Below are 18,916 nucleotides of genomic sequence, written 5' to 3'. Positions count from 1 at the left end.
TGATGACACATCACCCTGCAATAAGGCAGGGCGGTGCTCAAGAGTGTAATAAGGACCTCTTATGGCTCGCTTTTGTCTTCTGATGGCCAAAGTTGGCAACATCTTTTTTTTCTCCCTCACAAGAAATAAAGTAAAATTTGCAACTCTTCACTCCTAGCTGAGGAAAGAGAGAAGGAAATTGTGATATTTTAATTGCAATCCTACAGTCGTGTCCTAGCTAGTCTCCAGTTTTGCAAATGTGTGGGGTTTTAATCTTAGCAACTATAATATGGATGGGAAGGTGCACAACTCTGGATATTATTTTAGCTAACATGAGCCAAGAACAACAGCCGGAAATCCTTAGTGGGGCATTCTTTTAGCAGACCTGCGCTCTGGCACCCTTGAGCCCATGTTCATCCAGTGTGCTTTGTCTTGAAGCTTTTGTTGATCTCCTGCAAGCCAGGAGCAGTGTCTTCGATCCTCTTTGCCGAGCTTGGTGCAAACCAAGTAGATCAGTAGGTATGTTGTTTGTTGATGGATGAATGATATAATAAGGGAACAAAATAATTTGAAAGTAAAGTTTCAGGGCAAACACAAGTTGTTTGGAGGGAAAAAGAGTCACAGATAATGGCTTTGAATGCATTAGATTTGCCACTTCTAATGGCAGAAGAAAGACATTTCAAGTAAGGGGAACTATATAAGCACAAGCATAGAGGTGGGAGGGTACAGGGCAATCGTGTAGGTATCTTCAGACAAACTGATACATGTATTTACCAAAATTGACCATTTTTGTTAATACCGCATTCAAATAAAAAGTAAAAAGCACAGTGACTGTTAGCATTTTGGGACCTCAGCAGGAAGTCAACTTTGTTCCCAGCTGGTGGTATGACCTTAGGCAACTCACTTAACTTCTAGGTTTATAAAGTGAGGGTGTGAGAATAGATTATCTCCCTTAAGATCTAATGTTATGATGTGAGTCTAACACTCAAAACACTAGACAGTGCTCTCTGCACAAGGGAAGAAAGAATGTGTGAGGCAAAACCAAAAGGATCAGTAAAATGTGATTGTTAGTGGTGGTGTGAAGTTTTGATGATATTTGGTGGTATTGTGGCTGGGATCATGTCCAGTCTGCTCTGCCAATCAAACACTTGAGATTCCCTTGGGATATTTGGGTAAGTAGCAGCAGCCAGCTGGGAACACGGTACCACTTGATTGTAAGCTGGGCCTGTGCGTAGGTCTCTCTGGTGATGCCAGGCTGGAGGGGCTGCTGCCGCCTTTGAAGGCCTGGGTACGAATCTACCCTCAGTCTGTCTGGTTCTAAGGCAGGTGAAGAGGAGAGATGCCTTCTACAGGAAGGAGTTGCTTGAAGTTAACAACTTTGGGTTCCACTGGACAAAGTTAGTAATTTTTATTTTAGTGTTTTAAAGTTTTTCTTTAGTCAGTGTTTTTTTTTTTTCTAATTCTTAAAGGCCATGGATAAATTTGAGAACCTATAAGTGACAGTAGAAAGAGTGAAGCAACTCGGGTTCTAGTTCTGATTGTCCCAGGTCAGAGTCATTTGATCATAGGCAAATTACTTACTCTGCAGCTGTAAGATTTTTTTTTCCTTGTTTGTTAAATGGGGAGAGCAGTGTCTCTTCCCTCTTCCGAGTTTTTGCTAGACAAAGGGTTTCAGAAATGGTGAACTCCTCAATAAATGTAATAATGCATTAATATTAACATTTTGTAATAAGGGTTACATTATTAGTCAGATAAGTTCCTGAAAGCTTGTGATTTACACACACACACACACACACACACACACCCCCCACCCCTTGCTGACTTGCTAACCTGAGATCTGTTTTCACTGCTGGATGTTGTTTGTGTCACAGATAGTCATTGTAAGTGCAGTTTCTACATCTCTCTTATTTATTGACTTGGAAATGCAAAGTAAGTCATGATTTCCTATGACCATAATTTTCATAAGGAAATGGGGTTATTAGTGTTCCTGTTATTTTAATAAAATATTATATATCATATTAAGTGGTCATTCTTTTACTTTTTTTCTTCAGGTAAAGATCTTTGTTAGTAACTTCTTAAAAAATAAGCCAAATTAATTAGTGTGCATCTGTGATTAAAAGTGGTTTATGTTTCCTTTTCATATTTAGCATTCAGTTCATACTTTAAAAATTCCAAGTAAAGTGTGTTTAGGAAGAGTTTCCACTTCAGTGCACTGGAATTTACTCCCTGTGACTAGGGAATTGAAATTGTATCCCTTTGGAAGCAAATGGCTTATTAAAGAAGTACATTATGGGAAAAAATTCCTTAAGGATTAATTCTAACATGACTCCTGGATTTGAGTTCCCAGGAAACTTTGTTTTCTGGAGAACTGAACAAGCTAGCATTACAGCTAGTCAACAGAGCGAGAACAATTATGAGTGAAATCAGGTAATTAAAAAGTATAGGAAGTCCCTTCTGCGTCTGTCCACTTTTCTACCTAATTTAGTTGACCTCAGAAGCTGCGCCACAAAGTTTCCTGTTTTCTTTTAGGACATGTTTATTGCCACAGAGGGACATAGAATTTGGACCTAACACAGTGGATTCAGTATTTTTAACGTTTTTCTTCACCCACTGGTTTATTTGCTGGCCTGTCCTTCTGGGAAGTTAAATTGTTTTATTGTGTCAGTAACAGTTGGGCTGACTCCCTGAGATTTCATTTGCATTTTGTGAGGCCCCCAAGGAGACTAGTGGTAGAGCACAGGGAGCTTTGGGGAGTCTCCCTCAGAGGAGGACCTCACTGGCCTCATGGTAGTCTGGGAAGAAGGACTCCCTGGGCATGTCCTCATGTGGGCAAGGGCCACTGGAGTCCTCAGCCAGGAAGGTGTTAACATCCACAGCCCTGGCCTCTCCTGCTCGGATGTCACGGAGGGAACAGTGTCAGATGAGTAACTTCTGTCCGTGCCCACCTTTGAAGGATCAGTTTTAACTTTAGTATTGCCAGCTTAGGGCAGGGTATGTGTCAGGGGACTGTGTGTAGATTCGGGAATTGGAAGAACTCCCAAGCAGTGGGTTAGGGAATCACATAAGAAGCGCACACACCGTCTGGCATGCTTTTGAGGAGTTAGACTCCGGCGCTGCCAGGCTCCCGGGTCCCAGGTAGGAAGGCAGGCACAAGTCTGGGGAGGCCAGGTCTGCTTTTCCCTGCAGCAGAGTCCAATTTAGCTGGCTTTCAGTATTGGTACTGCTGGGAGTAGAAGAGTCTCAGAGAGGTAAGGCAGTGGAAGATCAGACTGAAACTTAATGGCAACATTTTATATAGATAATATTCATTTTCTCAATTACAGTTTTGCTAGCAACTTGGTCTGTTTCATTTGCTGATCGTCCTTGCTCTCTGGGCTTCTGATTCCCCAGTTTTTAAATGAGCACAAGAGTCATTCCTTGGTGGGATGGAAAGAACACTAGCTGAGGACCAGAGACGGGCACAGGAGCAAACCACTTAACCTCTCCCACCCAGGCTTCTGTTTGCTTAGTTATCAAGGGATAAGCAGACTCACGTTTTGCATTGTGTGGTGCTAAATATTTTAGAATGCTTATGAATGCTGTCTCATTTGGTCCCACGACATCTGAGTGTGCTAAGCAGACATCATCCCCATTGCACAGATGAAACCAAAGTGAGTAAGTGGATTGTTGAGTCTCAAGTTAACAATGTCCCCAGAGATATGACACAAAGTTCTTCATCTTTTGTGTTGTCTGCCACACTGCCAGCCTTGCAGTGTACCAAGCATCATGTGAGGTGTAAAGCATATGAACATATATTTGAGTGTAAGAGGATATTATACCAACCAAAGTAATTTCCAGTATGTGGGAATGAAGGACAATATTTTTGTAAATACCCGCCATGAAAAATATATACTTTTAAAGTTAATTAGCAGTAGGTATTGTTCATCCAACATTAATATCCATTCCCATCTTTAACTATCTCACTGTGGGACTTTAAAAGGGAAGAGAGGAAGCTAACAGTGCTCTCATTTTATGCAAAGAAGATTAATATGTGTAATATGCTCTGTGTAATTTAAACTTCCACTGGTTTATGGAGGATTATTTAAAAAAAAATTTCTATTTATTGAATGTAAAGTTTGTGTGAATATATGAATTAACTCTTATAGTTATGTAATTTGGGCATTTTAGAAAAATACAAGGAAGAAAGCAGAAAGCATGCACACAGCTGCTTGGAATAGCTAACCACCACCATGATATAGGGATGTTTCTTTCCAGTAGTTTTATGTATATATATTTTTAACATACTTTATTTCTATTTTATATAAAGTTTTATACATGGCTGTTTACAGAATATTATGATTCCTAAATTTCATGCACATTCTTTAAAGCATTTGGCACTGTGTAGTATTCCATTGTTTAAATATACCATGTTTACCGCTGGCTACCAGCTACCAAGACTGTTTCAGGTTTTGAATGAATATCTTTCTGTATAAGTTTTTTCCACATCTCTTATTTTCTTAGGTAGATTTTTCAGTTGTAGACTATTGAGGCAAATGATTTGAACAGTTTTGTGGCACTTAGTATGTACTACCTGATTGGTGTTCAGAGAGTGGTGTCGGTTTGTATCCGTCTGCAGCACGTGGGGTATCCATCCCCCCAGACCCTCACTGGCATGGAGTGTGTGTGTGTATGACACACCTGTGACACACATGTGGACAACTTGTATCACTTGCTTAGAGGTGGTATCGTATTCTTTTAACTTGATGTCTTCTGTGACTTGTTATTCATGCACGTGTCTTACCCAGCTGAGCTTTCTGAGGATTAGGAAGCTCTCTCATTCATCTTTCATGCTTCTCACACCCTCAGCATCCAGTACAGTGCCTAATAAAACTGAATGCATTGATTTACTGAAGTAACAAGAGGTTTTTTGTGTCGGATAATAAACCGCATAAAGCTGTTCAGCAAAACTCAGTATCTTACAATTGAGATAAACATGAGAACAGTGCAGAGATGCCTTTCAGTGTGTGTGAGTAGTGAATGGAGTTTCTTGTGTATTTGATACTAAAATTACTATTTAAAAAAATCAAATGCTGGACCATTGCATGGATTGGCAGGGGTTTCTTTTCATGTCCTTTATGCTAAATTGAAAGGAAGCATCTTCAGCTTTGATGGCTTTGTGGTTTACTTGTTGCATTTTAACAAAGAATACATTGAAGCTATCTGCTTTGTACTGTTTAGTTCAGTTTTTAATAGTATTGATTGATTTTAGTTTTGTTGAGCATTGTGATACAAACCCTTGGGCTCTGCAAGAGTTTTCACTGTGGATTCAGTGGAAAATAATATTAGTGAGAAGAGAGTTGGGAGGATAGGTTCTCTTAGGAGTAAAAAACAGGAAAGATCTTTAACAGTATTTTTTAAGGCCTCAGCCTGCCCAGTTTTTATTATAAAATGCTCAAGGTTCCTTTCTTTGCTACTCAGTGTTACTAAACTTTCGTTCAAAGAATAGAACAGATTATTTCCTATGATTTTTAAATGAAAATAACAAGTACAGTCTACATCGGTTGGCATTAAGTAGAAATTCTTCTCTTCTTTTGCTGTGCTTTCCTCAGACACAAATGCTTCAGCTTAAATTATTAATTGGAAGGACTGATTTCCCACTGTGCCATCTGTAATTCAAGGGCCACACTGCTGAAAAGATGTATTAACTAATAACCTCCTGAGGCAAGGAGGTGAGAGCTATCTCTTTTTATCTATTTTAGATTTAAAAGATTTAATGGAAAGCAGTCAATACCCACAGCTGTTCTTCTGTCTTCTTGAAAAAACTGCATGATCAAATTGTTCATTTAACAAAATGGCTCTTTGTTTATTCTGTTTTTGAACTGGTTCCTGTTTTTTATTGACACATAGGAATTTAAAAACTCCAGAATAATCTCTTTCCAATAAAATATAAAGTCTCTAAACTAATTTTAAATATAAAAGTTGTAGTTGGGAAGAGAATAGCACCTGTTTGGATGGAGATGTTTTGGGTGATTCCCTCACCTTCTAAAAGCTTCTGTTTGCCTCTTTGAGTATCATCGTAAGTATTGCAGTTGGTTACTGCTTTGTGTTTCTCTTATTCTTTGTACATAAATCAATTAGCAGTCCTCTTGTATTTTGTGAACATGACTCCTTTACTTTTCCTTTACTGTGCTCCTTTGGAATAGTTATGGATCTTATTTATTTGTTCAATTTCAAATCAATTTGTTTTATTCACTCATTAATTTTTTCAGCTATAACTTTGAGAACCTTACATCTCACTGAATCTTTAGAATAATCCTTTGAAATAGATGTGGTTATTCCCATTTTACAGATAGGAAACTGAGCCTTTAGAGAGGATGAGCAGCTTTGCCATAGTCTCAGCCAGCATTTGGTAGAGCTGGACGTTTGCTGAGTGTGTATGCAAAGGCATATCTGTGTCATCACAGTGCTCGCAGTTTAGAGGAGGATAATGACAAGTAAATAAACTGGTATAAAATAGTGTGGTGTAACTTAAAGTAAGAAAAAGCATGCAGCATACTATGGGGGACCCGAAGTAAGATCAGTCACTTAGAGCCAACCTTAAGATTTGAGAAGGCGTCTGGAAAATACATGAGCTGAGGTGTGACTGATAACACCTGTTAGCAAGTAGTGGGCAAAAGTGTCTTGAAGAGGATTTGGGCAGGGGGAGCAGTGAGTGCAGAGCCCCTGGGATATAGGAAAGTGAAGGTCAATATGTATGAATATAGTGGTGGAAATCCAGCAGTTGGACAAGGAGCTGGGCAAGTACTTGTGGACCAAATCACGAGTGGCCCAGGCTGCCTTGAAGCAAGCAGGCTTTTTTTTCTGAGAGAAATGGGGAACTGTGGAAGGATTTCATCATAACCTTAGGAAAACTGATGGTGGTTCTAACTATGGTGGTAGCGGTTGAGGTGTGGAGATGGGCACCGATTTGAGGAGCATTTAGAAGGTAAAATTATCAGAATTGGATGTAGGCTGTGAAGGGAAGGCAAGATGAGTGCTGGGTGTCTGGTTTGGGCACCTGGGTGGTTGGTGGTGTCATCGCTGAGCTGGCAAGAGGAGGAGCAGGTTTGGATGCAGGGGCCAGTGGACAGGAAGACATAGGCTGTCATAGCACAACTTGGAAATGTTGACTGTGAGACATCTTTGAGCTTGTGGCTAAAGATGTATGGATCATCGGCATAGAGATGGCATCTGAAACTACTAGGATTGCACGATGAAATGTGTAGAATTAAAAGAGAAGGCAGACTAGGATAAGCCCTGAAGAACATCAGCCTTTAAAGAAGACCAGAGGAGGAAGAGCCAGCCAGGAGACCAAAAGAGAGAAACGAGAATCACTGCTCCGTGCATGTGCTGTGACGATGTGTCGACTCAGTACTTCGGGGTACTTTGGCTTGCAGTCATTTCAGTTTAGGTGGATGCATATAAGTTAACTGTGACTGCCAACTGCGTGCCAGATTCTAGGGACTGGGGTGTAAGCAGTGAATGTGGCAGAGCAGTACTCGCTCAGAGGGAGCTCCCCAAGCTGCTTCACTTACAGGGTTACCCAAGAGACCCACCCAGCAAACCTCGGATTTGAGCTCTTTTTCTCCACTGTGAAGTACAAATCAGTATGGACTCTCATATGGGGTTCTTGTGGAGACCGAATCCTTCAGGCACTCTTTACTGAAGTCCTGCTTTATCCCAATGAAGCAAACAATCCTTAGCTACACCAAGGAGATCAGCTCTTCTGGGGACATCACTCAAGAAATTCCTCCAAATAGCATGTAGAGTACATAAAAAATTAATTGATCTAACAGCACTGTGAACTGTCCACCAAGAAAAGATTTTATTCTCCTCCACAAATTATAGGTTACTCCTATGTGATAAAACCCCAAAGAGGAGAATTCTGTTAAAAAGTCCTCATGTCCAGAAATATTTATCTTTGGTACCATGCCGATGTTTAATTTAAGATAAATTTCTAAGAACTAATTTTCATGTTCAAATCTATCAAAAACTTAACCAGTCAAAAATATTATTATTGAACTTCCGTATCAATTTATAACCATTATTATTTAATAATAGCCCATTTATCAAATTGTCTCATATCCTTGATTCTAGTACTCTATAATATGAATGTGAGTTAATGGATTGTTTTATAGTTACTTAGTTATAACTTCACTTAATACCCGAATGTATGCACCTGGACTTAGTCCCTGGGAAATGCATTTCAGGTGATCAGACCTGAAGTGCAAGCAGCACCTCAGCTCTTGCTTGTCTTCTTGACCACAGAGAGAGGGTAAAAGTGCGGTCAGTTTATCCTTCTTTTTATTCCCTGCCCAATTATACGTATTAGTATTAGAGCTGATGAGGTACTGGTATGAAAAATAAGCATTTTACTGTAGTTATACTTGTATTATAAATTTGCTGTATAATTTTAACCATTTTTTCCCTTGAATGGGGCTCATAATTTGTGCATTTTGTGGTTTTTCAATCCATTTGCTACAGCTGCAGTCCTGATAAGTGGCTCAATTATAACTATAATATTGGTCTTAAAGACTCAGTGATGTCTCATGGAAAACTTTGAAAAACATTCTATTTAAAGACAATTATGCTAAAATGTCACATGTTCTCCATTTCTGTTCTAGCCTTTAGAAATTATTACTAAGACCATTAGCATGAGAACAGTTTATCCTTTCAGGCTCTAAAATTCTTTAATTTCTGTTTGAGCTGTCCGTTGCTACATTCCTTAGCCCTTCCTCACTCAGGGACACCCCACTACCTGTGAGGTCATACAAGTTGCATGTAGTTTTTTAAAGTGCTCACTGAGTGCTGGTTACAATTTTTTATTTTTACTGGAGCACAGAAGCCACAGGATTTGATGAAATGCAGGAATAATTGAAGACCCCGGGGGAGAGGAGCAATGCCCTGGATGTTAAAATTTTAAACTTACATGATTACAGTATATTCTATAACTGCAGAAATTTCCCATTTAAATATTTTATGTTATCAGGGGTCACTGCCTGATGTATTTGTTTGGTAATTTATTAATTTATGAATATTTACTGAACATCTACCACATACTAGCAGCTGCACTAGGCACTGCAGATAAAATGGGGAACAATACAGACAGTCTTGGAGTCATGGAGCTTTCTGCTAGGGGAGGTACACACAGAGAAGCAGGCAGTCATGATAAGGCATGGGAAATGGGTGTTTGGGAGGTAGAGGACGCCATGGGAATACGTTGCAGGGTCACCCAGTCGGGGAGGAGAGTGATGACCATGAGTGGCCGTCAGCTCAGCCCAGCAGCCAGTGCTCCAGTGAGATGGAGCATCTCTGACAAAGGTCCATGACTGAAGAGTATAGAAAACAAGGGGGCGGGGGGGGCGGGTGGAGAGAGAATACACAACACAGAACTTCAGCAAGCTACAGTGCAGGTCACTGTGGCCTGGGGTGAGGCACTCATAATTGGTAAAACCCAGGTCACACCCCCAAGGGAATTCAGGACACCATTATCAGAAGAAAGGGGAGCAGATCTTTGACGGGAAAAATTAACAGCTGTCCACTAGAGCTAATGTTCTTATCATAAAAAAATCTTAAAAATCGTAACAAGGAATATTTTCAGATACCTTTAGGAATTTCGTGTGCCCTGAGTTTGATACAGTTTTCATTCTTTGTAACAAACCTAATAATAAAATTCAGCACAAATTCATATATTTCAATTGCATATATTTATATTTCAAAATAATCCTTATTTTTGGACTATATATTTATGTCTCCCATTTCTTTAAGAGATCAATAGGATAAACATTTTTTCTTTTTAATATTGTCAAATGATGAGAAAGTTACAAATGTAGAGGGACATGAAAGCTCAAAAGATAGATTTTCAAATAAGAGTATGAGCCCAGTAAATTCTGACAGCTTTATAGTCAGGTTTTCCAGAGCTAATTATTCAGTGTATGTCTTGTCCTTGCTAATCCTAGTTTTAATATTTCATAGTTTCTCTGGGTTGGTTTTCTTTTTTTTGTTTGTTTGTTTGCTTATCTGTTAATAGGTGGCATAAACTTGAGAGCTTCCCCATGGAGTGTGGCGAATAGGTCACAGGTGTGGGGAAATGCTGGTTTGCTCAGCTCTGAGGGTGGTGAGTTGGGCTACAGGTGGTCACTCTCGTCTTGAGCATTATCCTCCTTTGACTCCTACGTGCTATAGATATATTGGTACTTCAGTGGATGCCATGGCATGGAAAAAGGAAGGAAGGTAGGCTATGTCCTAATTTTTCAGACAGCATTTATTTGATCTTATAAACAGGAAGATAAAGGAGTTTCAAAGCAGTAAATATTAATGTGGTTCTTTGCACTTCCTGTATATATTTGTTCTATCATTTTTAGTTAGCCAATGGTTACGTACCAAAGTACCAGAGTATAGTTTCTAGTTCATTATGCCACAAGCAACTTGTTAAATGTGCATGGTAAAATAAAGGTACTTAGAAATGTAAAACACCAAAATTTATCTGTGTGCTGGCAGAAACTTGTTCTTATCAACTTTCTCTTTAATTGCAAATATTTTTCTTCTAACTTATTCTGTCGTTAATTAGACAAAATATTTGCAGGCATTATATATTGTCCCAACTCATGACACACTATCTTATTCATTGACATAAGAATGAAAGAGCAACTCTCCATCTTTTGAAAATTCTAGTGATAATAAAAGTATAATATAGCCAATTTTCTCGTCCTTCCCCAAAGCATAAGAAATAACTGCAATTCAGCTGAAAAAATGTTAAAACTCCAACTAGCTAAACAGCATAAGAACTCTTTCCAGTGGGCCCTTAATGACTTTGCGATGAGGATGTGGTAGTCTCTTGGAAGGACAGATATTTTCTTATGATGGCGATTGTTTTCCCTCCACTATAAAAAAAAAAATTCAGTCGGGGCATGACAACATGCTGTCTGTTCCCAAAGCTTATTCTATAATTGAGGAAATATGATATTTTAGGATGTGGCAAACAAAGGGAAAATGAGCAGTCAGATACTTAGGTGCACAGACAGACATATTATCCGTGGTTCTCAGAAAGATAAATGGCTGCACCTTACCTATTTCACTCGGGATTATTATGTTTAAAAGGATCAAGGATGACTGAATTATAGTTATTTCCTGTACAATTCAGGCTATTGTCAAATCCATTCCTAGAAACTGAAAAAGTGACAACTGAAGCATAAAAGAAAACAACTTCTTACTTAATACCTCTCTACTGAAATGTATTTGATGTATGAGACACCAGATCCTTGAAGACCTCTTGCCACTTGGAGGATCTCTGAGTTCTAATTTGGTTATGAACGATTATGAAAACTCACTTGTTCATGTCTAGTGTTGACCTTTTTGTTTTAGGACATTTTGAGTTTTAACTATTTTGAAAGAAAATAAAATAATAGTACTCAAACCCATTATATACCTGACTTCATGCTACTCTTATAGCTAATTGATTCATGGACATGTTGCATGATTACCTCATGTAAGCCAGGCTACATTAATGGTTAATGTTGGTACAGGGCTGAAAGGCATGGTTCCTGGCTTAGAGGAGCTTGAAGTCAGCTAGTCAGTAAACAGCAATTAGAGATAAGGAAAATTGCTCTCTTGTATGTAAATGCTGGTGCTGTGGGATCCCAGAGGAAGCAGTCTTTGCTCAGATGTGGGGTGAGGGTGGGAGACATCGTAGGAAGGTTTCTCAGAGAAGTTAGTGCTTGATTCTGTGGTGTGAATTCTACCTAGCCATGTAGAGAGGGAAAACAGGTGTTCCAGAGAGAGGGAGAGGTAGCAGCAGCACTTTGGAAATATGAAACTTCATGGGCAGAAGCATGAGAGAAAGATAAGAAACTGTACAGTAGAATGTATTGAAACTGTACAGTAGAATGTAATGCACTGTATTAATTGCTAATGGCTATTTCCTGTCTTTCAATTCAGGTGAAGGAAATACTCATGACCAGATGTCTTAAGGAATGCTTTTGAAAAGAACAGAGGCGTACAAAATTATTACGATGATGGAGAAGCAAGTTGATTTTGGAGAAACTGTATTCTGAGGATGTCGTTTGCTTTTGGTTAAAAAAGAAAGAATACTACTATAGACAAAGCCTATATATCTGCATTTATTATGGCATTGTAAATAACAATGCAATTGGATTTACACCAGTCTTCCTGATGAGGCTTGGAGCATCTTGCCTCAGTAGACATGAGTGACCCAAGGCAGTCACAAGAAGAGAAGCACAAGCTTAGCAGAGCCTCTTCCAAGTTCAAGGATCCTCCCAGAATGATGCAGTCAGATGATTATTTTGTTCGAAAATTTAAAGCCATTAATGGCAACATGGGACCTGCTACTTCTCTAAGTGCTTCAAATTCCAATGAGGGTAGCGGTGGTGGTCCAGCTAATGGTACCCCAGCTGTGCCCAAAATGGGTGTCAGAGCAAGGGTGTCTGAATGGCCTCCTAAAAAGGACTGCTCCAAGGAGCTGACCTGCAAAACGCTGTGGGAAAGCCGATCTCAGACCAGTTATGAAAGTGTCACCTCTGTCCTGCAGAATGGACAGAATGACCAGAGTGATGGTCAGCAAGAGGAGCAGCTTGATCTGGACTTTGTGGAGGCAAAGTATACAATCGGAGACATCTTTGTTCATTCCCCTCAAAGAGGACTTCACCCCATAAGACAGAGAAGCAACAGTGACGTCACCATCAGTGACATCGATGCTGAAGATGTCTTAGACCAAAACGCAGTCAACCCCAACACCGGGGCTGCCCTGCACAGGGAGTATGGAAGCACATCATCCATCGACAGGCAAGGCTTATCTGGGGAGAACTTTTTTGCTATGCTCAGAGGGTACCGAGTAGAGAACTATGACCACAAAGCAGTGGTCCCTTTTGGGTTTCCTGAGTTTTTCCCTTGTGATCCCGCAATCTCTCCCAGCCTGCATGCAGCAGCGCAGATTTCTAGGGGAGAATTTGTCCGCATCTCAGGATTAGACTACATGGACAGTGCCCTTCTGATGGGGAGAGACAGGGACAAGCCTTTCAAACGGAGGTTAAAATCTGAATCTGTGGAAACTTCCCTCTTCCGAAAGCTAAGAACTGTTAAAAGTGAGCACGAAACTTTCAAGTTCACATCTGACCTGGAGGAGAGCCGTCTGGAGAGGGGGGTTCGCCCTTGGAATTGTCAGCGATGTTTTGCACATTACGATGTCCAGAGCATTTTGTTTAATATCAACGAAGCCATGGCTACGAGGGCTAATGTGGGGAAAAGGAAAAACATCACCACTGGGGCTTCCGCAGCGTCCCAGACGCAGATGCCGGCAGGCCAGACGGGCAACTGTGAGTCCCCTTTGGGGAGCAAGGAGGACCTCAACTCCAAAGAGAACCTGGATGCTGATGAGGGTGATGGGAAAAGTAATGACCTCGTCCTTAGTTGTCCCTACTTTAGGAATGAGACTGGGGGAGAAGGTGACAGGCGGATTGCACTCTCTCGGGCCAACTCATCCTCTTTCAGTTCTGGGGAAAGCTGCTCCTTTGAATCGTCTCTCAGTTCGCACTGCACAAATGCAGGTGTCTCGGTCTTGGAAGTGCCCAGAGAAAACCAGCCCATTCACAGGGAGAAAGTGAAGCGTTACATCATAGAACACATTGACCTTGGGGCCTACTATTACCGCAAGTTCTTCTATGGGAAAGGTAAGGAAGAGCCTGAATGTTTGCATGCGTTCTCAGGGATGATTTCTCCAGGGCCAATCACGATGTTTTATTTTGTGTTGGAGCACCTTCCTCGGAGTAGTCCACTGGGCTTGTCCTTGTTCTCCATCACAGTCCCCCCATTGCTGCCAGACTTCTTTTTAGAAATCCCCAATTTCCCGCCTTTGCTGTTTTTTAACGCCCCTCCCGATGGTGGAGTGCCTTTTGTTCTTTTTCTCCCTGCCAATTTGTGAACATCACATATCTTGATTTAGATTTTGCTCCTTGTAAAAAGTCCCCTGTGATTAACTATCCCTGTCCTATTTCTCTGAATAATCTTAGATTGCTTACAGTGGGTAATTCCATGGTTTCCCCTCTAGTTTCTTGTACTTTGCTCCTGCTGCATTGCTGCATGTATTGGATGTGTTATATCTTTGTTCAAAGAAAGTATGAATTAGCATGATAGAGAAATTTAGTTTTCTTGCGCTTCGACAAATGGGCTTAAATTAATGTTAAGATACAAATAATTCTCTGATGGTGTTAATTAGAAATTCTTTAATGCTATGTAAAATAAATGATTTTTGCTTTTTATTTATATCTTTAGGCTTGAAGGTTGCATTCTTCAGAGGTCAGGTAGTTGAATCCTCAGCCTTTTAAATGTGTCCTTAGTTAGCCCAGGGACACAGAATCTGCTCTGTTTTAGAGACCTTCAAAGAAACAGGCTCCACACACACGTCAGTGACACATGCCAATGAAACACTCAGGTAGCTCTCATTACCTTGTTATTGGGTGCAGCTGGCCTGCTGTGCACCTTCCTTAGAGTATCCCTTACTTTTTAGGGCTCTGTTTTTCTATCTTCAGTCTTGCCTGCTGTCCCGCTTCCCCCTCGTAGGTATAACCTCGTGGGGGAGGCAGATAGAGGAGGGCCCAGCCAGACTCCCTCCTCCTTCTGTCCTTCAGGGAATAAACTACTCTGCCACTAGTGTGGATAACTGCGAGCTGACTGTCCTGTTATTTCTTTAGTATTAGTTTCTGTCTCCAAAATGTTTACATGTAATCTTTGACTCTAGTTGTTTCTTTTTCTGGGGCTGGGTCAGGAGGTAACTCAGACCTCAGGAGGTCACTCTGTCCACTTAAGTCCCTTATAACTGTGTTCCCCAACCCCTGGGCCCGGTGCCGGTCCATGGCCTGTTAGGAAACAGGCCGCACATCAGCACCTGAGCTCTGCAGCACCCCTCCACCTCCCCGGTCTGTGGAAAAATTGTCTTCCGTGAAACTGGTCCCTGGTGCCAAAAAGGTTGGGCACCTTATAACATTACAACCCCTATGAAAGCCTTTTTGTTACTTTTCCCATGGACTGCACACTTAAAAGAATGTGTTTACCAGATAAATTGTGATTCTCAAATTAATAATTTCCCCCCTTCTGTTATTGCATCAATCCAGACTTAACTGGTCTCCCGTAATCATAATCTTATGACAACACCTAAATAAGAGATATGATTCTGATGTAATAAAGCTAAATAAACAGACTCTTGCACTGCAGCTGGTCATCACTTAGTGTGAGCTGTTGCTGTGTCCTCATACTGATGACATAACAGGCCTGAAATAATTTTGTCAACAGGTCTTTGTTCCCTGTTGTGTCTCCTCTGCTCTTCACTCCCCCCACCCCATGTCAGTTCTGGCTTCTGGCACGCATCGGCATTACCACCATGAGTAATTTCCTGCCAGCCAGTAAAATCAGAGAACCTCGGAGCTGCTTTTTAGTCTGTGCTGTGGAGGTAACTGTGTTTGTGCAAGGGCAGCGCGTCATAGGACACTGCTCAAGGTTGAGCTCTAGGTGGAAGTTAGTTATTTTTGGAAAGGGAGACCATGGAGAAATAGGCTTCCTAATTAAGGTTGTTTTTATTGATAAAGCCATGGCTGCCAATGCTAGCAATAAAATAAAGTCTCCTGGATTTATTATGCCCTGAAATCCTCCAGTTATTAGTCATTCTGGCTAGCCAAGTTTTGTAAATAGTTTGTGATTCATCCTTTAAAATATCGGAACATAAAAATTATATATACATGTTTATATTTATGCCAAGACTTATTGCCAGCATCTCATTCATACTTTATTGTACATCTTAAGTGTATATGGAATGAAAAGCTGATGCTTTCTGTACCCAGGGTCACCACCAATTGATTCATGAATGTCCCCAGGGTCTGTTCTGTGAGATGATTTCAGGTTGCTGCATTCTGTTAGTTTTCTTACTGCTTCTTGTAGATTTTCCTCTTGAATTCTCAACTATCACTTCTTAATAGTTTTAAAGATCCTCTGGAAGTGATTTATATAGGTTTGAATGTGAAATCAAAAGTAGGCCAGGTGCGGTGGCTCACACATGTAATCCTAGCACATTGAGAGGCTGAGATGGGAGGATTGCTTGAGCTCAGGAGTTCAAGACCAGCCTGGGCAATAGTGAGACCCTATCTCTACAAAAAATTTAAAAATTAGCTGGTCATGGTGCGTGCCTGTAGTCCCAGCTACTCAGGAGGCTGAGGCAGGAGGATCTCTTGAGCCTAGGAGTTGGAAGCTGTAGTGAGCTATGGTAGTGCCATTGCACTGTAGCTCAGGCAACAGAGTGACACCTGTCTCAAAAAAATAAATAAGACACGGGGTGCGGACACCCTGTGAGTGCATCATGTGTGGTTGTAGACATAACACGAGGCAGTTTAGGGTTGTATAAGGCTCACTCGTCTGGTTTTGAGCTTTGCTCTGGATCTGTGAACTAGCCAGAAAACTAAATTCTAGACTATAGCTACCTGTCACTTAATGATGGGGATATATTCTGAGAAATGTGTCGGGAGGCCATTTTGTCACCGTGTGACCATCACAGAGTGTACTTTAACACAAACCTATATGAGATAGAGATAGAGATTTACGTATTTGAAAACCAGATGTCCCAGCAACATTGCTGAGTATCAGTCATTTCCCCTAATTCAATTGCAATGCCAACATCAGGTGCCATATATCAGATTTCTGTGTATGGCTTTATTATAATCTTATGGGACCACTATCATACGTGCAGTCCGTCATTGACCAAAACATCATGATGTGCGTTACTGTGCTTTGCAAAGCCCAAAAAACAAAGGAGCAGGGCAGCAGTCCCTGAGGTCGCTTTGTCTTTGGTGTTCTGTGATTCTGTGCTGTGCAAGGTGCTGTTGTACCAGCAGAGGGGCTTGGGGGCCAGGGAAAGGAGAGGCCACCAGGAGAGAGAATGAGGCTGAGCCCTGGCTACTGTGCTCTCTCTCCAGCACAGCTGTGAACCGTGCCCTGCCTTCTCCTATATTTAGCTCTTCCCTTGTGGCCCAGTGTGACTTGAAAGTGAAATTGGCCACAGTAGCATCTGCTGCTGCTTCTGCTGGTCTGTTTGTAGAGCCATGAAGGACCAAAGGCAGAGGCAGCAGCCCAGATTCCTGAGTGGAAAGGTATGGTAAGGTAGAGGCCCCTTGTGTCGTGGGAGTGGAGTCGGACAGCAGCCTCCCACCCTGGCTTTGCCCACTGGACACAGCTATGTGTGGAGCCCTTCTGTTTGCAAATGTCACAAGTTACATGAACATTGTCATGTTTAAAAACAGAGGCCCTGGGCAGACTGGCAAAGGTACATGGTGTTTTTACAGATAGCTTTTCCTCCCTGTTTTTCTCTTTTCCCTTCTCTCAAGAGTTTTTCACTTTGGAAAGTGGCTTTCAGGGATCTTTTGATACTTTCCAGAGTGCCTTTTATTTTGATCTCTGCTTCAGGGCTTTGTGTGAAACTTCATTTTCAAAAGAATTAAATGGCTCCCAATCACTGGCAAATGTTTAAAGTACAGAACTTTTAATAATGTGGTTTATTTTTTATTGGGCAGTTAATGCGAAATGGCTTCTCTTCATGCTGAGGTGTATTCCTATGACACATAGTCGCTGAAGGGCTGGTTAATAACTCTGTAAAAGGATTTATGCAGGGGAGTGGCTTGCCACAGTAAACTGTGTGGCAGCATCCCTTGCCCAGGCAAATCCGTCTGTAGCCTTCAGTGAAACAGCTTTTTTAAAAACAATGAGGATAATAGTAAGCCTAGTGAATGCTCACTAATGTTCCTTCCTTTCGCTGGCAATGACCGTGAAGAAACTTTGGTGCAACTTGCCATACCACTGTTTCTCTGATGGACCTCATCGTACAAGTGCTGTTTGCCTCTCCTCTGAGCTTTCCATTTGTGAAATAGGCCATGACAAAGGGCCCCTCAGATAGGGATTCTAGTTGTACTTGACCACGGATCAGTCACGTGAGCCTCAGCGAGTCTAGTTTCCATTGTAGCAGAGCAGCAGGCTTTGCCTTCTTCTGGACCTATTTGGCACTGGGAGCTGCCACCAAACAAAGGGCTGTCACCAGCACAGCTAGGGCTGGAACTGCACACCAGAGTCCAGAGACACTTGTGGATACCCACTTGATGATGAAGTCTTCAACTCTTTCAAGAAATCTTGCACCTCTAGGGTTACTCAGGAGTTCTAAAACTGTTCTATGCCTTACTTCATGTCACACAGACCAGAATAGTTCTGGGAGGTGAAGTGAGTAATTTGGGTAAAGAGTAAAACCAAAAGAAGAGTGAAGCTGGGCCTCCCTGCTGACTCAGGAGTGCAGTGAAGAGTGGCTCGATCACTGTCTGAGCCTTTGGGAACATTGTTTTACTGGAAGCATTCCACTGGTACACCAATATGTGTTCCTCTGAATGTAGGGGGGCAAATAGTAAGATTGACAGTATATACCTTTTTCCCACTTAGAATTTTTAAATGGTGTTTAAATGTCATATAACTATAGGAAAATAAGAAAATGTAGAGAAGCAAGAAATAGTCTCCCCAAACCATCAGCGGTAGTCACCATTAACAATTTTGTCTTTACCCTTGTAGGCTTTTTCTGATGCAAATAAATTAATGTAAATGGAGCCTACCCATTCTTGCTACTATTATAACATGGAACTTGCTTTTGATGATCATCCTTCCTGTCATTATGTATAGAACTGCATCTGCATTTTAAGAGCCATTATCAGTTATCTTATCGTAATTTGCCTCTGGGTCATTGGGAGATGCCAGGTACTTGCCAGCCATGATCTGGGCAGATGAATTAATGACTGTATTTGCTCTGCTTGGGAGAAAAACCTGTCAGCTTGATAGAGAAGCATAGTAATGAGTGGGGGCGTTGGGGGCATATATTTTCTACCCTCAT

At 41.2% G+C, this 18,916-nt stretch overlaps 1 protein-coding gene across 3 annotated transcripts in view; it reads left to right on the top strand.

Annotated features, from left to right (window-relative positions):
* The window catches only part of SIPA1L2 (signal induced proliferation associated 1 like 2), a 200,933-nt gene that overhangs the window by 89,786 nt on the left and 92,231 nt on the right, over positions 1-18,916 (top strand). For all 3 annotated transcript variants that reach the window (XM_045537008.1, XM_045537006.1, XM_045537007.1), the window contains exon 3: positions 11,935-13,682. In XM_045537008.1, the coding sequence (XP_045392964.1) occupies positions 12,200-13,682 (1,483 nt within the window). In that variant the 5' untranslated portion in view covers positions 11,935-12,199. The remainder of the gene's footprint in view (positions 1-11,934; positions 13,683-18,916) is intronic.

Source organism: Lemur catta, chromosome 25 (assembly GCF_020740605.2).
Source record: "Lemur catta isolate mLemCat1 chromosome 25, mLemCat1.pri, whole genome shotgun sequence".
NCBI lineage: Eukaryota > Metazoa > Chordata > Mammalia > Primates > Lemuridae > Lemur > Lemur catta.
The sequence above is the reverse complement of the archived record's forward strand: the minus strand, read 5'-3'. Positions and strand labels throughout refer to the sequence as shown.